Source organism: Prionailurus bengalensis, chromosome D2, assembly GCF_016509475.1.
Source record: "Prionailurus bengalensis isolate Pbe53 chromosome D2, Fcat_Pben_1.1_paternal_pri, whole genome shotgun sequence".
NCBI lineage: Eukaryota > Metazoa > Chordata > Mammalia > Carnivora > Felidae > Prionailurus > Prionailurus bengalensis.
In genome coordinates, this window is record NC_057351.1 from 73,481,406 (window position 1) to 73,508,081 (window position 26,676).

At 52.9% G+C, this 26,676-nt stretch overlaps 1 protein-coding gene across 1 annotated transcript in view; it reads left to right on the forward strand.

Moving 5' to 3' along the window:
• Nucleotides 1-1,179: 1,179 nt before the first annotated feature.
• SLC18A2 (solute carrier family 18 member A2) overlaps nt 1,180-26,676 on the forward strand; it is a 37,508-nt gene continuing 12,011 nt past the window's right edge. The window contains exons 1-9 of the mRNA XM_043597668.1: nt 1,180-1,340; nt 2,996-3,347; nt 12,392-12,450; nt 12,737-12,820; nt 13,148-13,240; nt 14,031-14,120; nt 14,238-14,281; nt 14,354-14,414; nt 16,998-17,093. Of these exons, the coding sequence (XP_043453603.1) occupies nt 1,220-1,340; nt 2,996-3,347; nt 12,392-12,450; nt 12,737-12,820; nt 13,148-13,240; nt 14,031-14,120; nt 14,238-14,281; nt 14,354-14,414; nt 16,998-17,093 (1,000 nt within the window). The 5' untranslated portion in view covers nt 1,180-1,219. The remainder of the gene's footprint in view (nt 1,341-2,995; nt 3,348-12,391; nt 12,451-12,736; nt 12,821-13,147; nt 13,241-14,030; nt 14,121-14,237; nt 14,282-14,353; nt 14,415-16,997; nt 17,094-26,676) is intronic.

Consider the following 26,676-nt stretch of genomic DNA (forward strand, 5'->3'; position numbering starts at 1 on the left):
ATACTCCTGGTGGCCCCAGAGGCCCAGGCCTGCTGCTCCTACTTCCTGAGTCCTAGGCTCCAGGGCCTGGGGTCTTCACATCCTCCCACTGGGGGTGGGGTGGGGAGCGGTGACACTGAGAGGTGTCCCCTTTCTCCCTGTTTCCACATCTCCTACTCGAGGGTACCCAAAGGCTCACGGTGACAACCTGCATCCTGCTCCAGGGGTGGGCGAGCGCGGGAGCCACGGGGTGCTGAGTGGCTTCCCTCCCAGAGATCTGTCCCTGGCTCCCAACACCCTCTGACCCCCTTCCCCGGCACTCTCATCCATCAGCCTTCAGGTCCTCACGGCCAAGCTCAGGGGCACGAGGCTCAAAGAGCAGCTGCAGTCAGCCCCTACCTGGGACCAGGTGAAAGCACTCATCCCCGACTCCTCATCTTGGCCGCTGACCTTAACCCCAGGACTCTTGACGTCCCGCTGTGGGGGCCCTGACTTCTTCCCTTGGCGCCCCCCTCCTTCCCCCCCCCACCCCCCCCCCCCCCCCGGCGGCTCCGGATGGGGCACCGTCGGTGGAGCCGGATGGGGCGCCGTCGGTCGGGGCGGAGAGCCGGGTAGGCCGGCGCTGGTCCGGGAGGGGGGCTGAGGCCGGGGCTGGAAGGTGACGCCCTCCCACCCCCGTCGGCCGTGACGTCAGAGCCGGACCGGCTAAAGCGAGCGGCGGCGGCGCGGGGCGCTGGGGTGGAGACCGCTACCCGGAGCCGAGAGGACGGACGGAGCCCACGGAGCAGGGCAGGCGACCCCGAGGTAACGCGGGACCCGGTGCGGGGACAGCGGGGGCCGGCGGAGGGCGGGGAAGAACCCCAGGGGCGGGAGGGTCTCCGTCTCCGGGGCGGCCGGGGGGCGCCGGGGCGCAGGACGCACGGGGCGCGGGGGCCCGCGGCGCCTTCGGAGCGCTCGGTGGCAGGAGTGGGACCTCGAGGGCGGCGGAGAGCGGGACCGCCCCCCGCCGGCCCCGGGTTGGGGGGGCCCCGACGCCGCTCGCGGGCGGCCAGGATCCGGAGCGCAGGTGCCCCCGAGAACGCGCCCGCCGCAGGTGAACCGAGGCTGGGACGCCCGTGCGCGCGGCCCCGGGACCGTTCCTTCCGCCCCGCTGAGGTCGGGGCGTTGCGGGCGCCGGGAGCCCCCGGCACCCGCCGCGGCCCCTCACCGCGCGCCGCGCCCGCAGCCCGGCCTCGGAGCCATGGCCCTGAGCGAGCTGGCGCTGCTCCGCCGGCTGCTGGAGAGCCGCCACTCACGGAAGCTCATCCTGTTCATCGTGTTCCTCGCGCTGCTGCTGGACAACATGCTGCTCACGGTCGTGGGTACGTTCGCATCGGCCGGCCCGGCCCGCTCCCCGGGTGCCCCTTCCCTGGGGGCTCCACCTACCCGAGCGCGCCCCCCGCGAAAGTTGCAGAACACGCTTTGCAAAAAAAAAAAAAAAAAAAAAAAAAAAAAAAATGCATCCCCTTCCACCCCCGAGTCTGCCGCGCTGGGCGACTCGCAGCCGCGTTTTGTGGCTTCGTTTTCCTGGTGGTCAGGTCAAAAAAAAGTGACATCTGTTAAGACCCAGAACTTGTGTTTCCTCCTGATAATTTCCTGCTTCCCGCCCCCCGCCTGCTTTGACCGCGATGAAAAAGATTTCTACTACGAACTGGCAATTCCCAGGGTTCCAGATCACGTTACAATAGTTACTATGCTAACCAGCAAGGTGGGCTGACAGTTTGGCTTAACATTTAAAGGAGCAAGTCAACCTCTCTCCCCGGAAAAAAGGAAGTGACATTTAAATGTATTGTATCGGTGCATGGCTCGAGATGGAAACATTGTAGGACCTTTTCCAGAACAGTTTGAACCGTGTTGGTTTTAGTCTTTTTCCTGTAATGGATTTTTGAGAGGCGAATTAAAATCCAGGTCTCTTAATTAGCCCTCTTAACAGCAAAGCATTTGGTATGCTTTTCCTTAAAAATGCCCACAGTTTTAGGGGTGCCTGGGTGGCTCAGTCGGTTAAACATCTGACTTCAGCTCAGGTCATGATCTCATGGTTTATGAGTTCAAGCCCCCACATCAGGCTCTGTGCTGACAGCTGGAGCCTGGAGACTGCTTGGGATTCTGTGTCTCCCTCTCTGCCCCTACCCTGCTTGTGGTCTCTGTCTCTCATAAATGAATAAATGTTTAAAAAAAAAAAATGCCCGCAGTTTTAATGAGTAATTCTTTTTTTAGTTTGTATTCTCCGGGTGGGTTATTTCCCTTCTCTCCTCTCATGGGTTCCCACCTGCAGGATTATCGGGATTATCAGAGTGATAGGGCTCATCTGACTTCAGAACAGCCTCGCTTCTCCTTTGTGTTGAGTGCTCTGTCAGCAGGTGCCCACAGGTGCTTTAACATCCGTTTTTCTTTGCCTGGGTGGAAGTCTCCGGAATTTCTACATCTTCCGGGTTGGCCGAAAAATCGCAGACTCCCACTCAGGTAACAGAAAGATGAAGTGGGCCTGTCGCAGAATCTCCAAATCGTTCCTTCTCCTGTGGGTTTATTTTTCCCTGAGACACATAATGAAATTTAGGTTTCTGTTTCCTCGATTCATTCGTTTGAAGGTCTGAGTCCCTCCCTGAGGAGCTCTCGTTGATCCCAGGTCGGCCCTGAGCAGAATTCAGACCACATTTTCCTTTCCTAAAATATTCCTGTAAGGGAGCCCTGTAATGAGAAACCCCACAAAGGACAAGAATCCGGGGCAGGTCACTTCTGCACAGTCACCGGCCCTGAGGGCAGACGGAGCGCTCCCAGCCTCCCGGGGCTCTGCTCTCTCTGGCCAGAGCTCAGCGCTGTGAGATTATCCCGGGGTCCAGGCAGGGGTGTCGTCGCAGGGGCAGACCTCTCTGGGCCTCGTTTGGCATTTGATGCGACTGTAGTTTTGCTGTCGTTTGTCCTGATGACAGGTGGTTTCCGTGCAGCCCTGACCTTCTTGTTCTGCTTTTGTCCCCAGTTCCCATCATCCCGAGTTACTTGTACAGCATTAATCACGAGAAAAATGCCTCAGAAGTCCAGACCGCCAAGCCAGTGCTCACGGCGTCTACCTCGGGCCGCTTCCAGAACATCTTCTCTTATTACGACAACACCACCATGGTCACCGGGAATAGCACCGGAGAGCTACAGCGGGGGCCGCCGCCTGCGGCCAGCACCCAGCACACGGTGACGAACACGTCCGCCGCGCCTTCTGACTGTCCCAGCGAAAACAAAGACCTCCTGAATGAAAACGTTCAAGTTGGCCTGCTGTTTGCCTCTAAAGCCACCATCCAGCTCCTCACCAACCCCTTCATAGGACTGTTGACCAACAGGTAGGTTCCGTTATTTTGGCCAAGGAGGCTTCTATTCACGTCCTTCCCAGGTCATTGCTCTTTGGGATTCTGTTTCTCCTTCCTTTATCAGAGTGCCGAAAACCAGTGGTGGGCGAGCTGGGGGAAACCCGATCTCCTTCTTTGGGGTTTCTTTCCTTCATCGTGATTTCCCACGTGTTCAGCCTTTTTTGTTGCCCCCCCCCCCTCTTGCTCAGAAAGTAAGGAAATACTAAAACAGAATAAAGAGGCCCTCCCGGGTGGGAGCACGTTGATTCCGTCCAGATGCTGTGTCGCGTTAGTACATTTGTCAGCCTTGCCCTTGGGCGGCAGGAACTGACTCTGTGGCCGCCGTGGCATCATCGTTGGGCTCTGTGTGTCACCCGCCTTTGTGTTTTCTTCTTCCTCTGGCCGTCCGCTTCCTTCTAGAAAGCCAAGGTGGTTTGCTTTAGTGCTGGTGTGGGGAAGGGTCAAGACGGCCGGGGAGAGAGGGGGGAAGACCAGTAATCCTGCTGCAAACATGGACCCCTAAGCTCACGCCGAGGCCACAGCATGTAATGAGCCCCCTTGCCGGTTACTCAGCTGTGTCCACACGCACAAAGAGGAGCGTATCGAGCCTGTTTTCTGGATCAGCCAAACCAGCCGCTAATGCCCCCAGATAACGCCCAAACTAGCTTTATTTTCATCTGGATGCTCTGGATGTTTTGGGGGGGGGACCCGCCTCCTCTTGAATAATTGTTCCCGTCTCCACTGTCGGTGGCCACCCGGCAAGTATCCTTCCGCAGCCCAGCTGGCCTAGCTCTGCCTGGTACGGCAGGGGCTGGAAAGCACAGGGCAGGGCACTTGCAGAGAAAGGGAGAGGACAATCCCTGAAGGTGTCAGCTGCGAAGAGCTGGTACAGTATGAGTGGTGGGGGCAGACTGCCATATAAACGTCGTAGCCTGAAAGGCGGCAATGCAAACAAACCAAGAAACAGTAGAGAGGGGAGTGCCTGGAATCCTACTTGTGAACCAGGCCCAGACGCATGAGCAGAGACCAAGATTATAGCCGGAAAAGAGAACGTAGAAGGGTGGGCTGAATAAGGAAGGCGGGGCAAGTGGGGACGGGGCCGGGCAAGGCTATAAGAGGCCCTGAGTGCCAGGCAGAGAGAGGAGGGGGTTTTGTTGGTGTGTGTGGGGGGGATGGGGGGTGCACTTGAGAGCCACTAGAGGTTCCAAAGCCACGTTGGAGTCCGTGAACCAAGCACGGTTTTCAGTAGGTCAACCTGTGCAAGCTGGGATCAGGGCCATCTTTACGTTTCTTTGGCCTGGATTAGGGCGTGCGGGCCCAGCTCCGCAATCTGCGCGGCTCTTTGTTCAGATACAAAGTGTTTCGAGATTGTAACGACAGAGCGTTAAAGCAAGCACGGCGCCCTTGGGAGAGCAGGGGCCAGCTCTGGGGCGGGGCAGAGGAGGTCTGCGGTGGTGCAGAGGCTTAGACAGCTCTGACCTCCCCGCCCCCCCCCCCCGCCCCGGCACAAGCCGCCCTCGGACACACACACAGGGTGCTGGTCACATACTCACGGCCATTTGGAGGGAAGCACGTTTTAAGCTTCCGCAGTTTGTTTCTCTGGACTGGGTAGTGCCATTGAATAAATTTGAACAGTGCCGAGCTGTGTCCAGCCCTCCTGTGTCCAGCAATAGTATGAATTTGCCACATAAAACACGCTAGGCAAATCCGCCTCGCAAGGACAGGTGCTCTGCAAGGCCACCCAGAAACACTGTCCGCCAGGTGCCGTTTCCCTCTGTTCTTCGGCAGGAAGACCAAACAGACCTTGGTAGTCGTGGGGTTGTTTTTCTTTCTTTCCTCAGACCTTAAGAGTGCTTCTTTAACATGCATCTGGTGTAATTACAGAAAATGTCTCCGGGTTTTGTATTCTCAGAGAGCAAACAGCTCAAATCCTATATGGGGAAAATTGAGGACATGACTGTCATAATGTCTTGCCAATCACTTGGGCACGAATATTCTTAGCTGTACGGTGTAATGCAGTACTTAGAAACTCAGCCGAAATGGTGTGTTCCAGTCTTCCAAATGCAAATGTGAAAAGCTTTTTTAAAAACCCTATTCTTGTTCTTAATGCTTTGCTTATGCCATGGGGAAGAAGCTTGTTTAAAGCCGGTGAGACTGTTTGCCTATTAAATATTCCAAATGCTTTGATGTTGTAGCTACCCAAGACTCCTGTTTCGGGCTTAAAAAAGAAAAAAGAATTCCAAGAGAAACCTAATTTTGTTTTGTGATCTGTGAAATTCAGTTTATTCTTGTTTTTTTTATTTTTTTAATTAAAAAAAAATTTTTTTTACATTTATTTATTTTTGAGAAACAGCGAGACAAAGTGTGAGCGGGGGAGGGGCAGAGGGAGCAGGAGACACAGAATCAGAAGCAGGCTCCAGGCTCCGAGCTGTCAGCACAGAGCCCGACGCGGGGCTCGAACCCAGGAATCGTGAGATCATGACCCGAGCCGAAGTCGGACGCTCAACCGACTGAGCCACCCAGGTGCCCCAGAGCATGAGATGGGGAGAGGAGCAGAGGGAGACGGAAAGAGAGAGAATTTTAAGCAGGTTCCACGCTCAGTGCGGAGCCCAAGTGTGGGGCTCTGTCTCATGACCCTGGGATCATGACCCGAGCCAAAATCAAGAGTCAGACCGTCAACTGACTGAGCCACCCAGGCGCCCCAATTCTATTCTTATGATGGGTAGGCCACTTTGCAATTGAGCTAGAGCAAAATTTTAATCCCTACCTGGTTCCCCGCCGCTACCCGGCAGATTTAAAATCCCTCCTGTGGCACTGCCTTGTAATGTGGAAATGCAGACGAATTGTCACATTGGTGTTGTAGCATGAACTCTGTTGTTCCTTCACAATGATCATGATTTGTGTATTTTCCAAGCCCAGTAGACATGGATTTAGGGGACTTGCAGCAGTCTGGGCTCTCGGCAGCTCTGCTCAGGGGAGCGATGCATCCCGCTTTCCTTTACAGAACTTGCCCTTCTGAGCCGCCGCAAATAGTCTTTTGATGTAATTTGTGCCAATCGCATCTTCAATGACGAACGAGATGTGTGTGACTCACATTTTCGGCGTTGCAAACAAGTGTTTTTAAAACAGCACTTTACAGTTGGTTAATGTGTTTCTGATTAAAGAAGGAGGAGTTAAAAAGACGGGGCATCAGAGCCCGAAGAGGAGGCTGAGTGAGGGCTTTGGGGCCAGTCCTGCCACCTTCTAGGCGGAGGAGTTTGCCGCATGGGAAGAGAAAGGGACTGCCCCTGGCGACAGACAGCAGGACTAAAGGCAGTGTCCAGACTCTCTCTGTCTGGGTGACTTCCTTCCTTCCTATTCTTTCCACCTGCTTAAGTGTTGTAGTTTTGACATTGAGCTACTCAGAATCAACAGTGCAAGTCAAAAATCTGTTCTTCTTGTATCCGTTTGGGCTCTCTCTGATTGTACCAGGCAGGAGCTAGTGAAAGCCCAAATAGTTGTTGGTTGCTACTTTGAATCAGCAGGCAGGGAGTTTAGAAACAGACCAGCCTGGTTTTTTTGGACGGGGCCCCTCCCTCATGTCTCCAGCCCCAGAAAAATATCTTTTTCCAGCCCCTGGTATGATCTCGCCCAGCTTGCCACCCTCTGCAGCGCTTCTGACAGAGGGGAAAAGACATCCCCAAAGACTGGGGGAGCTACCGAGAGGCTCGGCTGAAGGCCACTCCTCTCTAGAGCCTCGTGCTGCAAGCGGGACCCCCTCATCACATGCGTCCCAGCCCGGACCCTCCTATTCGTGGTCAAGAGGCTGTTGCATGAGAAGCAAGCTGCCGGTCTGTTGTTTGCCATACTGGGTAAGAGCTCTCGTGCCAAACCCTGCAAGTAAGAAATGACAATCCGTGAGAAATGTTTTGGGTGTTCATTGGGCTGCCCGTATGGACACAGGCAATTCTTGATTTCACTTGGTCTCCGGTACCGTGGTTTTGCTCTAAAACATGTGACCAGAGACGGAGCCAACTTGATTTTGGCAAGTGTAGCGATCCCATACCCAACAACACACTTTGCAAAGCCTGCAGGTGCCTTGGTTGACTTGATTTTTATTTAATTAATTACTTTATTTAGAGGCTCGTGTGACTTATTTTATAATTCCGGTCTACTCATTTCATGATTGCCGCTGTGTGTTAGGAGATCTCTTACCGTCTGCCCCGCGAGTGGATTTCAGGGGTATGCAGACCTAGGCGGGGATTCAGGCAGGTCAACGATATTGAAAGCACCTTGGCGTCTCTCTCCGTAAACCTGCCTAAGAACGTGGCCCTGTGGTCTTCACTTGTTTAACATGGGGCTTCTACAGTAGTTGCCTTTTGAGAACCAAAAGCTATTCCGGACGCGCTGGCCCCAGGGCAGGGGAAAGAGTTAACCGCGGGTGCTGGGGGACAGCTCCCTCGGCTTCCTCCTTAGCTCGTCATTGTCTCAGTGGTCTGCTTTTTATCAAGCCAGCATCAGTGGCTTAATTTATTTCCATAGTTACCTAGTATATTTGAGAGCCCGTTATTTCTCGTCACAAATCTTAGCTAACATCTGAATGACAAGAAGGAAGCCACAGGGCATGAAGTCTCTACAGAACGTTCGGTGTAATGGTTTTTTTTTTTTTTTTCTTTAGCCTCAGCCAGTTGGTCTGAAGTGAGCTTTGTGGGAATGAGCAGTGACCTTTTCAGTTTCTCCGTGGACGGGGAAACCAGCCCTTCTGGAAAGGGCTCTCCCATCCTAGATGTTGTTAGGATGGTGTTGTTAGGATATCTTGGCTTCTCCAGCTCAGAGAAGCAGCCAGTGGAATCAGGTGTTTCTAACGGGAGCAGAGCCGCCCCCCCCCCCCAACTTGTTCCCTGTGTCAGGGAACAGGGGTCCTACCCACGGAAGTAAGAAGTTCATGGCTCACGTAACTCCCTGCCTGCACCTAATAGCTGAAAAAGACAGACCTAAGGACTAAACCTAAGAATGTTGTTTTACTTACGAACGACAGTCCGCTTCCTGGTACGTCTTAGCACAGGAATCATTCCATTTACTAACGTTCACCTCCTGTACCGCCTTTTAGAAGGTAATCAAGAAGGGAGATGCCTCCTCTCGTCCCTTCTGGATCCCCCACTTTGTGTCCTTGCTGTTGTCCTTTCCCAGGGCAGAGGGAGCCTGGGTTTTAACAGGCCTGAGAATGGAGCTTTGCAGTAGGCTCTATGGCAAAGATAAACTAATTATTAAAGACAAAAGCATTGATTTTCGGTGACGATTTAGGGAATATGGAGTTTCTCCACTGGTGTGTAGGTGTATATAATGATCATGACTTTTATCGCTTGGCACTTTTGTCTAGGGATTCGATACCTGACTTTTTGTCTTATTCCAATTAGATTAACTGCTCCCTGATGCTCTATCGAGGATGACCGTGGGCTGGGATGACGCATAAGGGGATAGTAACGGGATATTTCGTTAAAGGTTTGCTGCCTCAGATCTAGCTCTGCTTAGCACGGGGACGAGAGGCTGACTCAGATGTTTATGACTAATGTCAGCTGAGTCTCTGTCCACTTAGGAGACATCGTGGGGAAAGAGGAAGGGCGCTGGTGATCTGCCCATCTCTCAGGGACCCTAGGGCATTAGACAACTTTCCTTCGGAGGTGGGTGTTCAGGGAGCCAGAAGAATTTGAGGGTGGGGGAGTCCGGGATCTGCCTGTTGCACCGTCTTGCCTTGAGGCTGAGCCCCGGGGAAAGGTGCTTCCGGCGGTATGCACAGCGGTCAGCCTGCGCTGCGACCGTGGCTGAACCACTGGATCTCTGAACCTCTGCTCTCTCATCCAGCATGAGGGTTTGGACTGGCCAGCCTTTGAGTTTGCCATTTGGTTATTCCATACATGCTTTATTAAAATCCGCACCCCCCCCCCACAACAGTAGCTGTGGTGTTTTTATTTATTTTTTATTTTTATTTTATTAAAAAATTTTTTTAACGTTTATTTATTTTTGAGACAGAGACAGAGCATGAGCAGGGGAGGGTCAGAGAGAGAGGGAGACACAGAATCTGAAACAGGCTCCAGGCTCTGAGCGGTCAGCACAGAGCCTGACGTGGGGCTTGAACTCATGAACCGCGAGATCATGACCTGAGCCGAAGTCGGACGCTTAACCCACTGAGCCACCCAGGCGCCCCAGCTGCGGTGTTTTTAAAGAAAACACAGCACCTAGGCTTGGTGGAAAGAATCCTACGTAAGCACCTGTCTCTGTGGGTACAGAGCCAGCTGGTGTTAAATGAAACGTGGACCATCCATTCTCACTGGGTGGGGAGCCTGTGCTCCTGTAACGGGCATCCCCGGGAAGCTGCGCTCCTATAACGGGCATCCCCACCAAAGCGTGTGCTGGCAGGAGCCGGCACACCCTAGGCACTCAAGATGTGCCCATTACCCTGAATCGGGAGCACGTTACATAAGTTTCCTAGCCCTCATTGTAGCCATCCAAAAAATGGGGATAATGCCACGATCTCACGGAGCTGCGGTGGGAATCACAAGTGACCCGCTCGCTAACCCCCTACTTATGGTCTTGGGGAATACCAGAGTCTCCTGGTAAGAGGAAGCTACTCCAGATGTGTCCTGCCAGGTGACCTTGGCCGGTTGATCAGGCTGCAGACTGAGCATAGTTTCACTGGTATTCCAACAGCTTTGACAAAATACTGTTTTCCAAGTAGTATGTTGAAAGGGGGTGAGAAGCCTTTTATTCCAGGGCCGCTACAAATATTGCCATATTCCAGTCCCCCACCCTCACCCCCAAGATGTGCAGGAGCTGTGGAGAAGAATAAACTGCTCGTGGGTTCTCCTCGCTGAGTCGCCTGGAAGTTTCTTTGTTCAGCCTCTGGTAGTGCTGTGGAGGATGTGGTGTTGTGAATGGGGTTCTTTTGCCCGACCGAATAAAGAGCACAGACCAGTCGGCTGCAGGTTAGTCCAGATTAGAGAAGCTACCGTTTGAAGGCGATCTGAACTGCAGTTCAACCCTGGTATCTTTCCTGGTTTGCCTGATGGGCTCTGAGCCCGGACTGGTGAATTACAAGTTCACCTCAGGTCATTGTGGGGGAATTTATGCTCGGGATTGTGAAGGGAGAGCTGTCTGGGAATCTGGCATGATTTCCATTTGCTACTTGTATTTTTGCTACTTAGTTTCTGAAGGGCAAGAAGCAGTTTAAAAGAGTAGGACTAGGATCTTTTAGAAAGGTTCTATTTAAAGCCGTATTCGTCCTACTGGGGAGGGGTGGTGAAGTGTGTAGGAAAGAGCCCCGGACTGTACAGGGTGATCGCAAGTGAAATTAGCCCTAGGACGTTTGACAAGTCCCTTTTTTGTGCCTCAGTTTTCTCATCTGTAAAGTGGGGAGGTGGTCATCTGCCCTTACCAAAATCATTGAGCTGAAGGGTGTAAGTACTTGGAGAGTTGAATGTAACTTTATTTTTTGAAAAACATTTTTAAAGTTTATTTGAGAGAGAGAGAGAGCGTGTGAGCGCCTGAGCAGGGGAAGGGAAGAGAGAGAATCCCAAGCAGGCTCCGTGCTGTCAGTGTAGAGCCTGATGTGGGGCTTGATCTCACGAACCTTGAGGTCACGACCTGAGCTGAAACCAAGAGTCGGACGCTTAACCAACTGAGCCGCCCAGGCGCCGCCCCCAGTGCGATTTTAAAAGAAGGTATTGTCTCCGTGATTTTTCAGTTGAGCCTGGAATGCAAGAGCCCTTCCAGGCTGAGTGACTGGGACTCAAGACTTCCTTGGTCCTCATTTGGTTCCTTCCGTGACCCACAGGGTCTAGGGCTGGAGGAAAATGAAGCCTGGAGGGGCTCTGGGCTGCTCTGGGTTGACACGCACCAGCTGGAAGGCGGTAACTCAGCCGGTGTCAGCCCCCTCCCGCCCAGGGTCCTAGGGGCCAGGAGGCCGCCTTCGCTCTCCTGTCCCATCTGTACGTCAGGAGCCAAGCAGCCCGCTTATTGTGCGGGAACAGAGAGGAAAGAAGGAAGAGCAGAGGGAAGGGAGGAAACAGTCTCTGAAGCACCTTCTGTGTCCCAGGTGCCCGGTAGCAGTTTATCATCCACATCTCCCTGTTCCCTCACTCCGGTGCTGGGAGGTGGCCAGTGGTCTCTCCATGGGGCTGAGGGAGGCTTGCTTGGCTTATGTGTCCGGCCAGGGGTACGACGCCCAGAAGGCCAGGGTCTCCCCACCAGCCCCGTCCACCTGATGGCCGAGCCCTGTACGCACACAGGCTCTTTCAGAGCGGTTGCGATGTTGAATTTTTGCGCTGGCCGCAAGGCCCATTTTTCAACGCTTTTTATTTATTTTTGGGACAGAGAGAGACAGAGCATGAACGGGGGAGGGGCAGAGAGAGAGGGAGACACAGAATCGGAAACAGGCTCCAGGCTCCAAGCCATCAGCCCAGAGCCCGACGCGGGGCTCGAACTCACGGACCGCGAGATCGTGACCTGGCTGAAGTTGGGCGCTTAACCGACTGAGCCACCCAGGCGCCCCACAAGGCCCATTTTTCTAGGCTGGCCTCGTTGGGGTCAGAGTGAAGACAGACTTGAAGACTTCCTTGCGCCCTGATGCTCTCCGATATAGTGTCATCGTCCCTGCTGCCATTTGAATCATTTGATGACCTTTTACCAGAATCATTTGATTGCCTTTGTCCCTTTGGAGAAGCACTAGCAAAGACCGTAATGAGAGATTTAAAAAAAAAAAAAAAAGATGGAAACGGGGACTGTGTATTTTAGACGTGTTCTGGATTACTTGCCAATACTGTGTTAACATTTATCCCAGAGAAACCTCTGTGCAGAGTGGCAGTGCTTGAATGGCTTCACGTTGCTCCAAGACAGTCAAACACAAAAAGGTCACACAGGAAGCCCCGAGTCCATGAATTTTTAGAAAAGTCTACCAAGCCCTTATCCGCCTGACCCCAAAGGGTAGGCAGGAGAGGCTCCGCCTAAAGCCTTAAAAAAATACAAAGCCGTCACCAAATGCTCCCCGTGGTTCTGTTTTGCAGAATTGGCTACCCAATTCCAATGTTTGCGGGATTCTGCATCATGTTCGTGTCCACCATTAGTAAGTGTCTGATGTTTGCCTTCGGCCTGGGGGTCATGGGGTGGGCTCTGAGGACCACACACGGGGAATTGAGGACACAGCCCCGGGGTGGGGGGTTTGTGTGTTGGTAAAGGTTGCAGAAGGGTGGGGGGGGGGGCCGATAGAGCTGTTGGTGGTACAGAAGCACGGTGTGGTTAGCGTGGAGATGCGCCGTCGGGGTAAGGGATGGCTTCCGAGGGCCCACGTGAGCAGGGCGGCCACGGCACCAGGCTGGCACTGATGCGTGGCCGGGCCCGTCCCTCGGCAGTGTTCGCCTTCTCCAGCAGCTACGCCTTCCTGCTGATCGCCAGGTCGCTGCAGGGCATTGGGTCCTCCTGCTCGTCTGTAGCTGGTAGGTGTGCAAATACCTGAGGCAGCCGTTCCCTGGGGGGTGTCAGTCCGTTGAGGAGGCCGCCAGCCTTGCCCTGGCTGGCCAGCCCCTTGTAGAATTAGCTGGAAGAATGTGGGGAATCGAGGTGTCAGTCGTGGTGCCTGGGGAGGGGTTCTTAGGAAGGGCACTGCTTTTTTCCTTTAGGTTCTGCTTGGTCTTACCTTTCTGTGAATCTGACGGGTTTGGGAGATCACAAGTCTGGGCCAGAGAGGGCAGGCGAGTCACAGGTTATTCTTTTTTTGTGCTCCCTTGAGAGCTTCGCCACTGAACGTTTCTTTTCCTGTTTAGGGATGGGCATGCTGGCCAGCGTGTACACGGATGATGAAGAGAGAGGCAACGCCATGGGCATTGCCCTGGGAGGCCTGGCCATGGGGGTCCTAGGTGGGCAGGGGGCACCTGGAGGCAGCCTGTGGGGAGGGGCTGGCAGGCATCGGAGGGCGACAGTGCTCCCTGAGCACTCTGGGTCTGCTCGTGTTGACAGACTCCCCCAGCTCTCCCCGTTTTCATTCCCTACTTTCATGGAGCCTTGGAAAACTGGTGGGACCTTTCTGACCCAGGAGGATGTGGGCTTCCCTGCTCTGCATCTGCCTCTCAACCTGCTGGGTGACCCTGGGTCCAGATGTAAGACGAAGGAATGGGATGGTCTGCCAAGTTCCTTCCTCTCTCACATCCTCTGAGTTACCATCCCACCTGAGGACTTCCCACCTTCCAAGTCCACTTTCCTCACCTGCCCTGGCTGACACCCCCGGCCAGGGGACACCTAGCCTCCCTGAGAGGAGCGTTGGGTCCTCTCCCTTCTCGGTCACATTTCCGGCCTTCATTTGGGAGCCCAAAGTTCCGCTGTGCTGGTTTATAAGGAGCCCAGTCCCCGCGGACCCATGTCCCTGTGCTCCGTAAGCAGCACAGCCGTGTGTGGCCTGGGTCTGGCTTCTCTCTGGTCTTTACTCTGGGGGTGACCCTTCTACACTCTTGCCCGTGTCTTGGGTGTAAACCAGCTTGGAGGAAGTCCCCAGGACAACTTGAAACTACTGGAAAGAATGTAGGGCGGTCACCCCCAGTAGGTGTTGGAACAAAGTACAAACTCGAGAAACAAACGGATGGTTACGGTGGGGGGGGGGGGGGGACATCAGTCGCGGGGCCTGGCACCAGCCCCTCTTCCTCTTCCTTGCAGTGGGCCCCCCCTTCGGGAGCGTGCTCTACGAGTTTGTGGGGAAGACGGCTCCGTTCCTGGTGCTGGCCGCCTTGGTGCTCTTGGATGGAGGTGAGTCCACGCGGGCACCTCTGCCGTGACCTCGCTGGTCGCGGCCCGTGTCGGGTGACCCGTGTCAGTAGGTGCTTGGAGCCACACGTTTTTATCGTTTTTCTCCCTCTGTCGTAGCTATTCAGCTTTTTGTGCTCCAGCCGTCCCGGGTGCAGCCAGAGGTAAGCCCCCCGGGGAAGCAGGGCGCTGTGATGGTCACATCAACTTTGTTAACCCCTGATTTTTGTTGACAGAGCCAGAAGGGGACGCCGCTGACCACCCTGCTGAAGGACCCCTACATCCTCATTGCCGCAGGTGGGGCTTCCCCCCCCCCCGGTCTCCCCGGTTCTTCTCAGCCAAAGGGTGGTGGGGAGGGGTGGATGGCGAGAACCAGGGTTCACTTGGCTGCTGGAAACGTCGCGACGTGAAACGTGAAAGGCAAAGAGGTTACATCCACGTCACAAGGAATAGCTTTCTTCCATTGTTAATTTCTGACCCTCAGCCAAGTTCCTTTGCTGGTTTTCATTTGGGGCAAAGATGTCTGGGTCACGGAGATGCCCCGTCACAGAGGTTTGTTTGTGTCAGCGGCCATCACTGTTTGGCCTTGAACCTCCGGAAGGAGTCTCTGGCCTCACTGTGGGCACCGTCGGTGGGCAGTCTGATTCACCAGGCAGGTATGAATAGAGGCTGACAGCGGAGCCCCCGGAGGGCCCAGGGGACAAGTCCCTTCTTGCGCAGAGGGCACGCCGTGCAGCAGGGAGGCCAGTCGGGAAACCCCCTTTGGCTACAGAAGGTCCCGTGTTTGGGTTCTTGGCCTCGATGGGCTCAAAGGAAGCCCTGGGGTCCTGTGACTGGTCGGGAGGATAGTGGGCCTCATTGATGCAAGAGACGGTTCACCCAGGACCGTCTGCCTCAGGGGCACAGGCCTTGGCCTGCCTCACAGGGGACCAACCTTACATTGCCTGGGCCCGGACGCCGGTCAGCAGAGGCCCTTGGGGACAGGCCAGGAGACGGCAGCCCTGAAGTGTGGCATCAGACCCAGTTAGGGTTTATTTGTCTAAGCGGTGGTCATGGACACTGGTAGGGCTGGGGGAGTCTGGGTGAACAGGATGCATGCCCTATCTAAGAGCATTCCAGGTTAGCCTTTTTCAAATGCCAGGCTGGCTTTGTTTAAACCTTCTGCTTCTGGATTGGGGTGGGGGGTGCCCGTATAATCCTGGTCTAGACCCCCACCATCATGCCTGCTGGTAAACCTCGTGGCTCTGCACCCCTCCTAATGCAGGGCACCTCTCTGTGCCTCCATCGAGATGCAGGGATGGTTCCAGAGCCCAGATGCCCATGGAGCCCGGGCTGTCCGGGGTGGGGTGAGGAGGTGTGTGGGGAGAGCGGGGCTCTCTGCCTCCCGCCACCCCCTGCCCCCTGCCTCAGGCTTTCTTTGACCCTCACTGTCCCACCCCGACTCAGGGAGGAAAGATACCCAGCATTGAATGACAGGCTACCACACTTCCAGCAGCCTCGACTCGGGGAGCCGGGGGCCGGGCGGCGTCTTATTTTTTCTGGCAGGATTTTAACCGATGAGGATGACCGAGTGGTGACAGAGGTCTGGGATGTTGAAAGAAGATTGTATTTCTTACGTTTTCCTGAGGAAAGGAGGCATACCGTGCCAATCAGGGCCACGTAGGGAAGCGCCAGGTTTTGTGGGGGGTGTGGGGGAGAAAAGGGCCAGGGGAAGGCCTAGGCCAGAGCCTTTAGTGGGGTTTGCATGGGAAAGTGAAGGCAGGGCTGGGGAAACAGCTTAGGGTCGGTGGGCTTTGAAGGTCTGGAGGCTGTCCCTGCTTGCTGGGATTTAGAGCAGGGGTATCAGTTTGCTGTGTGAGAGGTAGACAAGGAGGGGTTCAGAGTTATGGGCCCTGGGTTGTAGGGGAGACAGAACGACCGTGCCAATTTGGCCCTAATTAATAGATGGGAAAGAGAGAAACAGCGAATCCAGGAAAACAGCGGGAGGGTGAGGGGACCATTTCAGTATCCTCTCTCTCTTCCACCTGTCACGTCCCAAAGCATGAAAAAAACCTTTCTGCATTACGTGAGCACCTTAATTACACTACACAGTGTTCTTTGAATCAGGATTCTAGCAAATTAGAGGTTCATGGGGACACAGCACAGGAAGCTCCCAGCACGGCGGGGAACGGCTCTGTGCATCTTTTCCCCGATGGTTCTACATCGACAAAGGGTTCTGGTTAACAGATAGTGGATATTTGCAAAGATAGCATATGTGTATAGTTGATTAAAAAAAAATCCCTCAACGGCACGTCTGTGCCGAACGCACCAGATTTGGGGGCATCCCAGGGCATCTTTAGAAACGTCTGTATTCCTCGCACAGTAAAACTTAGGTGCAGAAACCTCCAGTTGCTGGAGTCTGTGTGTGGTCTGGAAGTGGCCCACGTGGCTGGGTGGCCTCAGGCAAGATCCTTCGTTAATAAATTAGAAGTCCTTCTTCATTAGTAAGTTGGGACGGTTAACCTAATGACCTCCGAGTCTCCCTCCAATTCCTTTATGACTCTGGGGTGCTGTTTGGAAAAAAAAAATTAATACTTTGTTTAAACTTCATGTTTAATTTTAATTAGTATTTCATCTATTTAATATTCTTTCATGATAAAAATGATGATGACAGTAGTAATAAATCCAGCCTCCTCACTATTCCTTTTTTTTTTTAATCTTTTCCTTATTTATCTTTTATTTATTTTTAATTATCTTTTCCTTACAGAAGTAGATGTTCTGGGTATCTCGGTGGATTGTTCTGGCTGTGGGCATGTGGCGTTTAACTGTGTTTGGAAATAGGAGGTAGGGGACACTCAAGACCCAAAACAGAAGCCCACTAACCCTCTTCCTCCCTTAAAGGGTCCATCTGCTTTGCAAACATGGGGATTGCCATGCTGGAGCCAGCCCTGCCCATCTGGATGATGGAGACCATGTGTTCCCGCAAGTGGCAGCTGGGTGAGGACTGGTGTGGGTGCTTCTGATTCTAGAACTTTTGCCCTCGGGGTGGGTCCTGTCGTTGTAGCCCTGACAAGCTGCAGGTGCCAGGGTGATAAAGTGATTGTTTCTGTTTGATACTGAATGGGGTCCGTGCTTAGGGTAGCAGTGAGCTCTGGGGCCTTTTTCAGCTCCAGGTTTTTAAATCAGAATTAGCAAAGAGGCATGAGACCTGGGCAGAAACAAGACGCAAAATACATTCAGTGTCTGCCCGTGTTTCTGAACTAGACGTTAGTAGTTATATTAAACGTACGTGGGTAGCAGTAAGATTTATGTGAAACAGGCTGACAACAAACAGTACGTAAGAGGATTACTCTTTTAAAAATATTTTTGACTTAGAAAGCAATACATACTTGATTATTTTTAAAAAAAACCAAAGTACACAGATCAAAGAAGTAAATTTTAAAATCTCATGTTCATCTTTTTCCTTCCAGGCCAGTCCCCTGTAATAGTCATTGTTAACAGTTTTGTGTCTCTTTCCAGATGGTTCTGCATTTATCACCATGTGTGAGATGCTTAAAAACCCAACCCGAATGGAACATTGCCATTTATATCATTGTGTGAACTCTGGTTGGGCCATGTTTCCATGTCAGAATGGGTAGATTTAATTTTCAAAATTAGATTTTTTTCAGAGTTACACATGTACTTAATGTTTAAGTTAAATAGCATTATTAGAATTATAATGAAAAAGCCAGAAGTCTTTGCCCCATGCCTCCCCATCTCTAACCCCCTTTCTCAGATTTAATCACTTCAACTCTTTTAGTTGTTTCTTCTGCTAATTTATGTCTCTAAATAATATGTGTAACTCCTGTTTTTTCAATTCCCCCATTTCTGATACTACCAGCTCCCTAACGTAGTAGATGAAGATTTAATGCTGTTATTACACCTGAAAATATCAAACAACCAACTTACCTGTTTTCTCAATTTCTGTTTTCCTAGAACAGTTATATTTGTTGGTCAGTTTGGCACTCAGTGTTGGCTTTATTGTGACTATGTAAAAATTGTTCAAAGATGAACTATCTAGGGCTTTATGATTATTTCTTCATACAAACTTTTGTTTTTCCTGGAGTTAATCATTGCCATCTCTTTCCATTTTCTTAGCTTTCCATGTAGCATTTCTGAGTGTATTCTCAAACTCTCTGGCAAAGTGAGAGGCCCTGTAAATACGGCCAAGTACATCAGCAAACCTAACCTATTTGTGTTTTTGCTTGTTTATGGGTATTTGTCCTACATTACTCTGTCTTGCTCCAGTCTAGATTTGTTCACTAGGTCATCCTAGGACTTTCGTCTTCCAATATCTGGGCGTCTTTGCTTCTCTACTGTTTCTTGTATCCTTCCCTTCTATATTCCTTTCTCTTGGTTTACTCTGTCATTATGATGGAACACATCCTCTAGCTTCTTCCTGAGAGTTGGTGCACGGTAGATAAAGTTCTCTGAGATCCTACATATCTGCAGACATCTTTATTCTCATGTTTGGTTGACTTAGTCTACTTGGGTATATAATTCTTGGTTGGAAATTATTTTCCTTCAGTTTTTTGTGCTTATTTTTGAGAGAGAGAGCATGAGTGGGGGAGGAGCAGAGAGAGGGAGACACAGAATCCAAAGCAGGCTCCATGCTCCAAGCTGTCAGCACAGAGGACAGCGTGGGGCTCGAGCCCATGAACCCTGAACCAAAGTTGGACACTTAACTGACTGGGCCACCCAGGTGCCCCTTTTCTTCAGTTTTGAGACAACTGTCCCATTGTGCTCTAGCCTCCAGGGTTGCTATTGAGGAGGCCAGTGTCCTTCTCATTCCCCGTCCTCTGTAGGAGCTAGAAGGATCTCTTCCTCTCTGGGTATGAGTGTCCGTGACGTTTTTTGCAGTGGGGTCTGTTTTCTTCTGTACTGGGAACTTTCTTGGTTGGTCTGTTCATCTGGGAAGCTGTTTCTTTTACTTCTGGGAAACCATTTTGTATTATTTCTTTAATTCATCCTCTCCCCTACTCCATTTTATCTGTTTTACTGTTACTTTTATTGGTTCGGTATTGGACCCTTGGTGTTTCATGCTTGTAATTTCTTACTTTGCCTTTTCTTCTTCCCATTGATTTCTTCATCTTCATTGTCTAAACTGTCTATTGAATTGTTATAATCGGTGTCATCATATTTTAAATTTCAAGAGCCCTTTCATATTCACTCTGAGTGGTTTTGTGTGTGTGTGTGGAAAGGTTGTTGAAATTACAACCTCTTACCACTTGATAGGAAGACTTCCATTCACTCCCCATTTCATCGTCTTATGTAATCCCTGATCTCCATGTTGCCTGGGGTCCCTGGGCCATTTTCGTCTTCTTTCTCTAAAGAAACTGTCTCCTGAGAGGGTGAGTGTGTGAGAGAGAGAGGGCTGGGGGGTCCAACTGGTCTTTTTTTTTTTTTTAAATGTTTGTTTATTTTTGAAAGAGCACAAGCAGGCGAGGGGCAGAGAGAGGCGGGGGCAGAGGATCTGAAGCTGGCTCCGCACTGACAGCAGAGAACCTGATGTGGGACTTGAATTCACAAACTGTGAGATGTCACGAACCTTGAGATCGAGGCCTGAGCCGATGACGCTTAACCGACTGAGCCGCCCAGGTGCCCTAGGGGGGGTCCAACTGCTCTTAAAACAACCTTTCAACCCTCTTTCCAGTTGACCGCCTCAGCCTTACATTCACAGTACTCGGAGCCTTCAGTTCCGGAGTGTCCTGTGTTTTGAGGCACAAAAGGTTGTTGCTTCTTTTTGGCTGCTCTGTGTGCAGATGGAAGATTCCAGTGTTCTCTGTCGTGTCCATCACTGCTGTCCCTCTGCTGCTGCTTCCCTCTCTGACTGCATTTTCTCCTATCTCATTTTGTCCGGCCTTGGGCATAGAGGAGAGGGCATGGGGCTTCCTTTACTAAAACTTGAACGGACTTTGGGATGGGAATGGCAAATGGGATAGAAAATGGGACAAGAAAACCTATAGATTTACTCTGCCCTGTTAACTGGAAGCCCGTTGTTCATTTTAATGGTTGGATTTTTCTATTGTAAAGTTAGGCCATAAATTTTCAACCGGTTCCTTTGGTTGGGCATTTGGGTTAGTTCCAGTTTTTGCCAATTAGAAACCATAGTGCGGCAGAGTATTCTTACCTGTATTCCTGTTCATGTTCGGAAATGTATCTGTAGGGAAAATTCGTGAAAGTGCAGTGGGTGTTCGATGTTTGGTAACCTTGCACTAACATCAGTATTCTCAATCTTTCCCCAGCTGCATATGTGAGAAAGGGGTGGGCGGGGGACTCTCATTTTGATTTAGTTTTACAAGCTTTTTGAACGCAATTGAGCATCTTTTCATATATTAGCCATGTCTATTTCCTTTACTGTGGATTTCTTATGAAGTCAATGAATAACATACTTTGCCCATTTTTTATGTGGAGATGTTTGTCTTCTAATTGATTTTAATTGTTCTTTGTATATTGACATCATTCCTTTATCAGATGTTTCACAAATACTGCCTTTGTTGTATTGTCTTTTGACTTTATAGGTGGACTTTTGTTTTTCTTTTCTTTCTTCCTCTTTCTTTTCTTTCTTTCTTTCTTTCTTTCTTTCTTTCTTTCTTTCTTTCTTTCCTTCTTTCTTTCCTTCTTTCTTTCCTTCTTTCTTTCCTTCTCTTCTCTTCTCTTCTCTTCTCTTCTCTTCTCTTCTCTTCTCTTCTCTTCGCCACTCGGATCATTTAAGATGCCAAGGGTTAGCCCCTTGACCCTTCATGTCTTTGTCATTTCATCTGAAGCTCAGATGAGACCTTTCCCATGCTATTATTTTTTTCATGCATGTTTCCCCCTAACTTAGGATTTGTTTTTCACATGAGACTTGGATTTACACGGACTTAGTTTAGGTATGCGGTGTGTGACACAGGTCTGGTGTTACTGTTTGCCGTATGACCGGCCAGTTGCCCCTAGGAGTCCGCCTGAATTTTCCCACCTTTGTCATACTTGAAACAGCTGTGTGTTCTTGAGTCTGTTTCTGGATTCTTCCTTCTGTTCCGCTTGTCGGCACGCATTCCCGCGCTGATACCCTCCTATTTGATTACTGGAGCTTTAGAGCATTTTTAATATCTGCAAGGCTAGTCCCTGCACGCACACCTCTTAAAGAAAGAGTTTATTGATTATCCTTCCTGGGGATTTATTTTCTTTGCAGAGTTCTTTCAGCTTACAAATTGCCACTTTGGGTGGAGACTCTCCGTTCTGAATGAAGCTGCCGTTTTTTTTAGTGCCTAAAACCTTCCCTTAGGCAACCTTCTCTTCCCTCTGCAGCGGGGGTCCTGTCACATGCTGCTTCCTGGTTCAGACTTGTCCCTACCCCAGTCCCTATGGGCTCTGCACAGATTCGCCACTGATCCGTGTTCTTTCATCAAATGATCCTTCAGTAAAAAGTCCCAAATTGCTTGGGGCGGGGCAGGATGGGGAGGGACTGATAGTGGGTGTGGGGTTTCTCTCTGGGGTGAAGACAGTGTTTTGGAATCCGATAATGCCCACGGTTGTACCACCCTGTGACTCTAGGATAAGCCACTGAACTGTGTGCTTCAAAAGGGGGGGACGTTATGGTACATAAATGACGTCACCAAACCAAAACCAAGCCCCAAGCAACAAGAGTCCTTCGGTGAAGGAGGAAAAAGCGTGGGCGCAGAACTGAAAGGCTAGTCTTTAAGCAGAAACTCGGCTCTGAACCCCTTGGCGGTGGAGGCCACGCAAGGACTCCAAACTCCCAGAGCGGGCACCCCACTTCGCAGAGGGAAGGCCCTCTCCTGACCCCCAGTTAATCGCAGTTTTGCAGAAGATGGGGAGACGCTTCTCAGGTCTTGCTGCTGCTGTTCGCATCATGATGCCTTCCTCTGCGGTGCTTTGGGCCTCCCGCGTGTCTTCGGGAGGCACCGTGGCCCTGGGGCACCGAGTCCCTGGAGCTCCTGCGTCCCTTTACAAGTGCTCTTTCCCGCCCGACTGACTTATCTTCCCGACTGAATGCGTCCTTGGCCGTGTGCAGGGCACCTCCGCTCACCTGCCCGCTCCCTCTCCAGACACGGCCTGAGGCTTTCTTTATAAAGTCCTGAAAGGCCCTCAGCGGCCTGGGCCTTCCGGGTTAGATAGCAGGCTGCGGGCCTTCTAGATTTCGTCAGGATCCTGTGTGGGGCTTATCTCCCAGGCCAGATGGTCACCAGCCCCTCGGCTCGCTGCACCTGTCCACCGTGAGGTCATTTCCTTCCGGTCTCAGAGATGGGCTCGTGTTTCGTCAAGAGAGTCCCGTATCTGTACCTGCTTTGCCGTATCGCCCCCAGCGTGAGGGGAGCACAGCACGTGTGAGGGGAGCACCGCTCCCGTGTGGGCTCTGCAGCTTGGGGCCCGCCTCCCCGGAGCCCCGCAGGCCCCCCTCTGAGCCTCGTGAGGGGGGCGCCGTGGGCGACGGGGTGCGAGGACCGAGGGTGGAAGTGAGGACCCAGCGCCAGCACAGGGCACGGCCGTCCTCCACAGGAGGCCCCGGGGCAGCTCGGGCCCCTGCTGTGCTGCAGGGTCGTGTGTGGGCTCCCTCCCGCCCTTCTGCTTCCCTTGTTATTTCTGGAGAAAGACCGTAAGATTTGAAGCCAAAGCAAAACAGTCTTAAGCAGCCGCGTGGGCGGCCCGTGATTGCTCTTGTTGAACGCTGCGTGTCTGGCCATGAGTTTTAGAGGAGGTAGATGGGAGCCCACCCGTGTTCCAGAGGGTGGCCGTGTGAGCCCATCCCCCCGGCCCCTTGTGCTGCCATTTGGGGGTGGCCCCGAGTTTGGGTCGGTGGAAAGAGAATCATTTCGTGGCGTCTCCCTTTACGTCAAGTCTGGGTCAAATGACACCCCCTGCCCCCCGCACCCTGCCCCAGCACCCGGAGGCTCAGTGACCCTGTTCCTGGTGACGCCTGCAGGCCCCAAGGGGAAACTTAAGCTCTAAGGAATGGGCCCCAGAGAAGAGTGGAGCCAAACTCTTTCTTCTGGCTCTTTAAGGAGACGTGGTGGTGCAGTGTGGGATGGAGGCTAGGGTACTCTCGTGCTCGGGCCGTAGGGTTGAAGATGCCCGTGGAGACGAGGCAGGGCCCTGGTGGGGGCACAGGCCGGTGCACTACGAGCCCTGTGAGGGCTGTGTGAACTGGGGCTCTTGGGGTGCAGAGCAGGGGCCGGCCCCGTGATGCACTCGGTCCCCCTTCCCTTCCTGGAGCCTCGAGCGCTCAGGTGCTGTGCACCGGCACGGAGCTGGGCCAGGGCGATTCTGCGCACCGTGTTTCAAGGTGGAGAAGTGGCTTGAACTTGGACGGAGGAGTGGCAGGAGATGGCCAGTCCCTGGGAGCCACCGGAGCCCCGGTGGGGTTTCACTGGGGAAGCCAAGGAGAGGGTCGGCTGCATTGTCTTGCTGTGGTGGCCAGCCGGGGGCAGAGGTCGAAGGCAGTTTCTCTTGGCTCCAGGATGCACCCCAGGACCAGTGGGCGGAAGTGATGGGAAGCTCGGGGCCTGGCGTTAGGACACTCGCCCCTAGTTGGAGCCATCTTTAAAGAGCTGTCTGGGAGGGCACTGGGTCCCTGAGCACAGCTAGACGGTCTCCTGTTGAGTCGCCAGGCGGGGTGCCGTGAGGGGCGCACCGAGGGCCGAGTTCCCAGAGCTGGTTCTGTGGGTTGCGTGATGCAACGGGGGCCCCGGCGGCGCGGGGGATGCTGAAGCCGTGTCGCAACGGCGATCGGGAGCTTAGAGCCGGAGGTCCAAAGAGCACGTGGCCCTGCCCCCAGTTTGGAAGCTCCAGAAAGGAGGAGGACTCCGGCTCCAGACCACAGTGCAGGCTTTTACCCCCGGGAGGCCGGCGGCTGGACACACGGTGCCTGCCTTCAAGGTACAGGGCAGCCTGTCGGTCGTGGGAAGCGAATGTCCTCGCACGGGACCCTCTCCTCTAAGCGGTCGGCCGTGTTCTGAGCGCCTCCCCTGGGCCGCCACGGAGCTGGGCTGTGGAAACAGATGAAGGGGTCCCTGCCCACCAGGAGCTCACCGATGTGGGGAAGGCCAGCCGGCCAGGGTCAGGTACAAGGAAGGTGGAGCTCTCGCGGAGGACAGGGCAGAGGGATCGGACAGGGAGGGCCATTTGCCGTCTGCTCCTCAGAGCCTTCCTATGAGATGCGCTGCATTTTGGGCCCCGTGAGGTCACGGGGACCGCCTGGAGTCTCAGCTGGTGTGTTTCGAGCTGAAACGAACCTCTTGTTTCATGGCTTACCCCCAGTGCTTTTTGCTTGAGGATCTTGAAACTGGAGTTTGTGGCCTGAGGCTGTTTTTGCCATCTATGGAAAACGGGGGGGGGGGGTGCACCCACTCCCAGGTCTCACGCGTGAGCTCAGCACCCCCCTCGTGGTCAGGACGATGGAGTTCATCTGTGGCTCCCTGCCCCCCCTCCCCCCCCCCCCCCCCGGAGCATGTTGGCGACCCTGCTTTGAAGCTGTGCCTTCAGAGATGCATCATCCCGTGCCTTGCTCCCGGCGTCAGGATTGACCCGAAATGGGGCCCCTGGCTGGCTTGTTCACAGTCCACTTCCTTGGGCCCCGGTTTACAGCAGGGGGCCCTCAGTCCGTGGACTGAGTTCCGCGCGTAGGTAGGTTTTGGTTGAATAGTATGGTGTCAATCTGCGAGCACTTTATGTTCGTAAAAATTAGTTGCCAGCATTTGAAAAGCTCAGGAGACTTCCTGTAAGAATCTAGAGTTCAATCTCTCCTGGAAAAATTGGATCTTCCAGTCTGGGACCTCAATCTTCCAGAGCAGCAGTCGCCTCTTTAGATGGGGTCTGGGCCCTCCCCCGCCACTTCCCTTCTGTTTCCCCGACACTGAGGCCCGATGTTGGTGTCTCTTTATCATGGTGCCCGTGCTGTTATTTACCTTTTCCTTTGCTTTCTTCGTTCGTTTACCCGACTCATCCTGACACAAAGGCCCTCGTGACTTCTTAACGTCTCCACACTAAGCCTACTACCTGGCGTGCAAGGTTAGGCCTAATCGCCAGCTGCTCTGGGGGGCTTCTGGGTCCCCAGAGCATGGCATATGTACCTTTGTTCCGTCCCCAGCGTAGCCGCGTTCCAGCTCAGACATCGTCTGGCTCCTTCCTTTGAAGCTCTCGTCGTGGCCAGAGCCACACTGTGGTCAGTGTCTTCGCCCTGAGCCAGACCCGTGCTATCAGTAACGTTCACTGAATCCAATTACATCCCGTGATTATTTGGCCGCCGATATTGCCAAGCGTGACAGAGATGGTTTCCTGGAACATGAAATGAGATTGCTCTTTGTTACTGTTTCCCAGATCACCAAGCCTGGAGTGGCTTGGTTTTGGATTTAGCTCCTGGACCTAATCATTTTGAAGTCGCTACTGTGCTGGGAGGCTCAGCCTCTCTGGAGAGTTTGGTGGCTTGCATCAGTGCTTATGGAGGTGCAGGGAAGGGCCACTGCATCCCTGAAGAGGCAAGGTCACACGTGTGCGTGCGTGCGCTGCTGAGCCGTGGGGCCGAGAAAGGCCCTGGGCCCCGTGCATTTTGAGCACAGGGCATCCCAGCTGGTGGCGTTTAACCTTCTGGGCACGTCTAGCTCGTGTGTGGCTGTGTGACTGAGAACGAAGCGGCGTTCGCCATTTGTGGGCGAGGCTTAGAATCAAATCTGGTGTAAGTGAGTTCAGGAAAAACGCTGAAAGCAGTAGTAGTTTGAAACGCCATCTTTTGGGAGGAGACCATCCTATTGTCCTGATAACAGATGGGGACCACACGGAGCTGGTGTGGACAGATCCCTAGCGGCCAGGCTGGTCTGACTCGCGTCGGGCTTACTGTTCAGCACAGAGACTCCTTCCAAAGCAACCACTGCCACCAGCAGCCAGATGTTGGCACAGGCTTGGCCGGGGACGCCAAGTCCCCGGGAGAGCATTGAACCTTAGACATGAAAACGTCAGTCGCGTGACTTGGCCACACACACAAAAAATGACCGCGTAGACGTTCATTTTTTTTAGGCCTGGCAAGATGTTCATAAAGCTAACAAAGAAGCAGGGTGGAGGGGCGCCTGGGTAGCTCGATCGGTTAAGCACCCGACTCTTGGTTTCTGCTCAGGTCACGATCTCTTGGTTCGTGAGTTCGAGCCCCACCTTGGGCTCTGTGCTGACAGTGCAGAGCCTGCTAGGGATTCTCTCTCTCTCTGCCCCTCCTCTGCTCGCGCTCTCTCAAAATGCATAAATAAACATTAAAAAAAAATAAAAAGGATGTGGAACTGCAGCACAAGAGTATAATCCCACGTCTTGTTTTGTTCTTAAAAAACCCGAATCCTGCACGCACCCGTGTATCTGTGTGCCTGTAAACTCGTGTGTGTAAGATTACGGAGCGGGAGTCACCGTGCTCAGTACCCGAGCGATGGACTTTGGGGTGACGTTAACTTTTTCTTTGTCCTTCTCTTCACATTCCCTGGTTTTTCTCAATGCCCGTGTCTCCTGTGGCAAAGTGACGAAGGGGTGAGGACGGGGGCGGTGCCACCGCCGCTCACCGCAC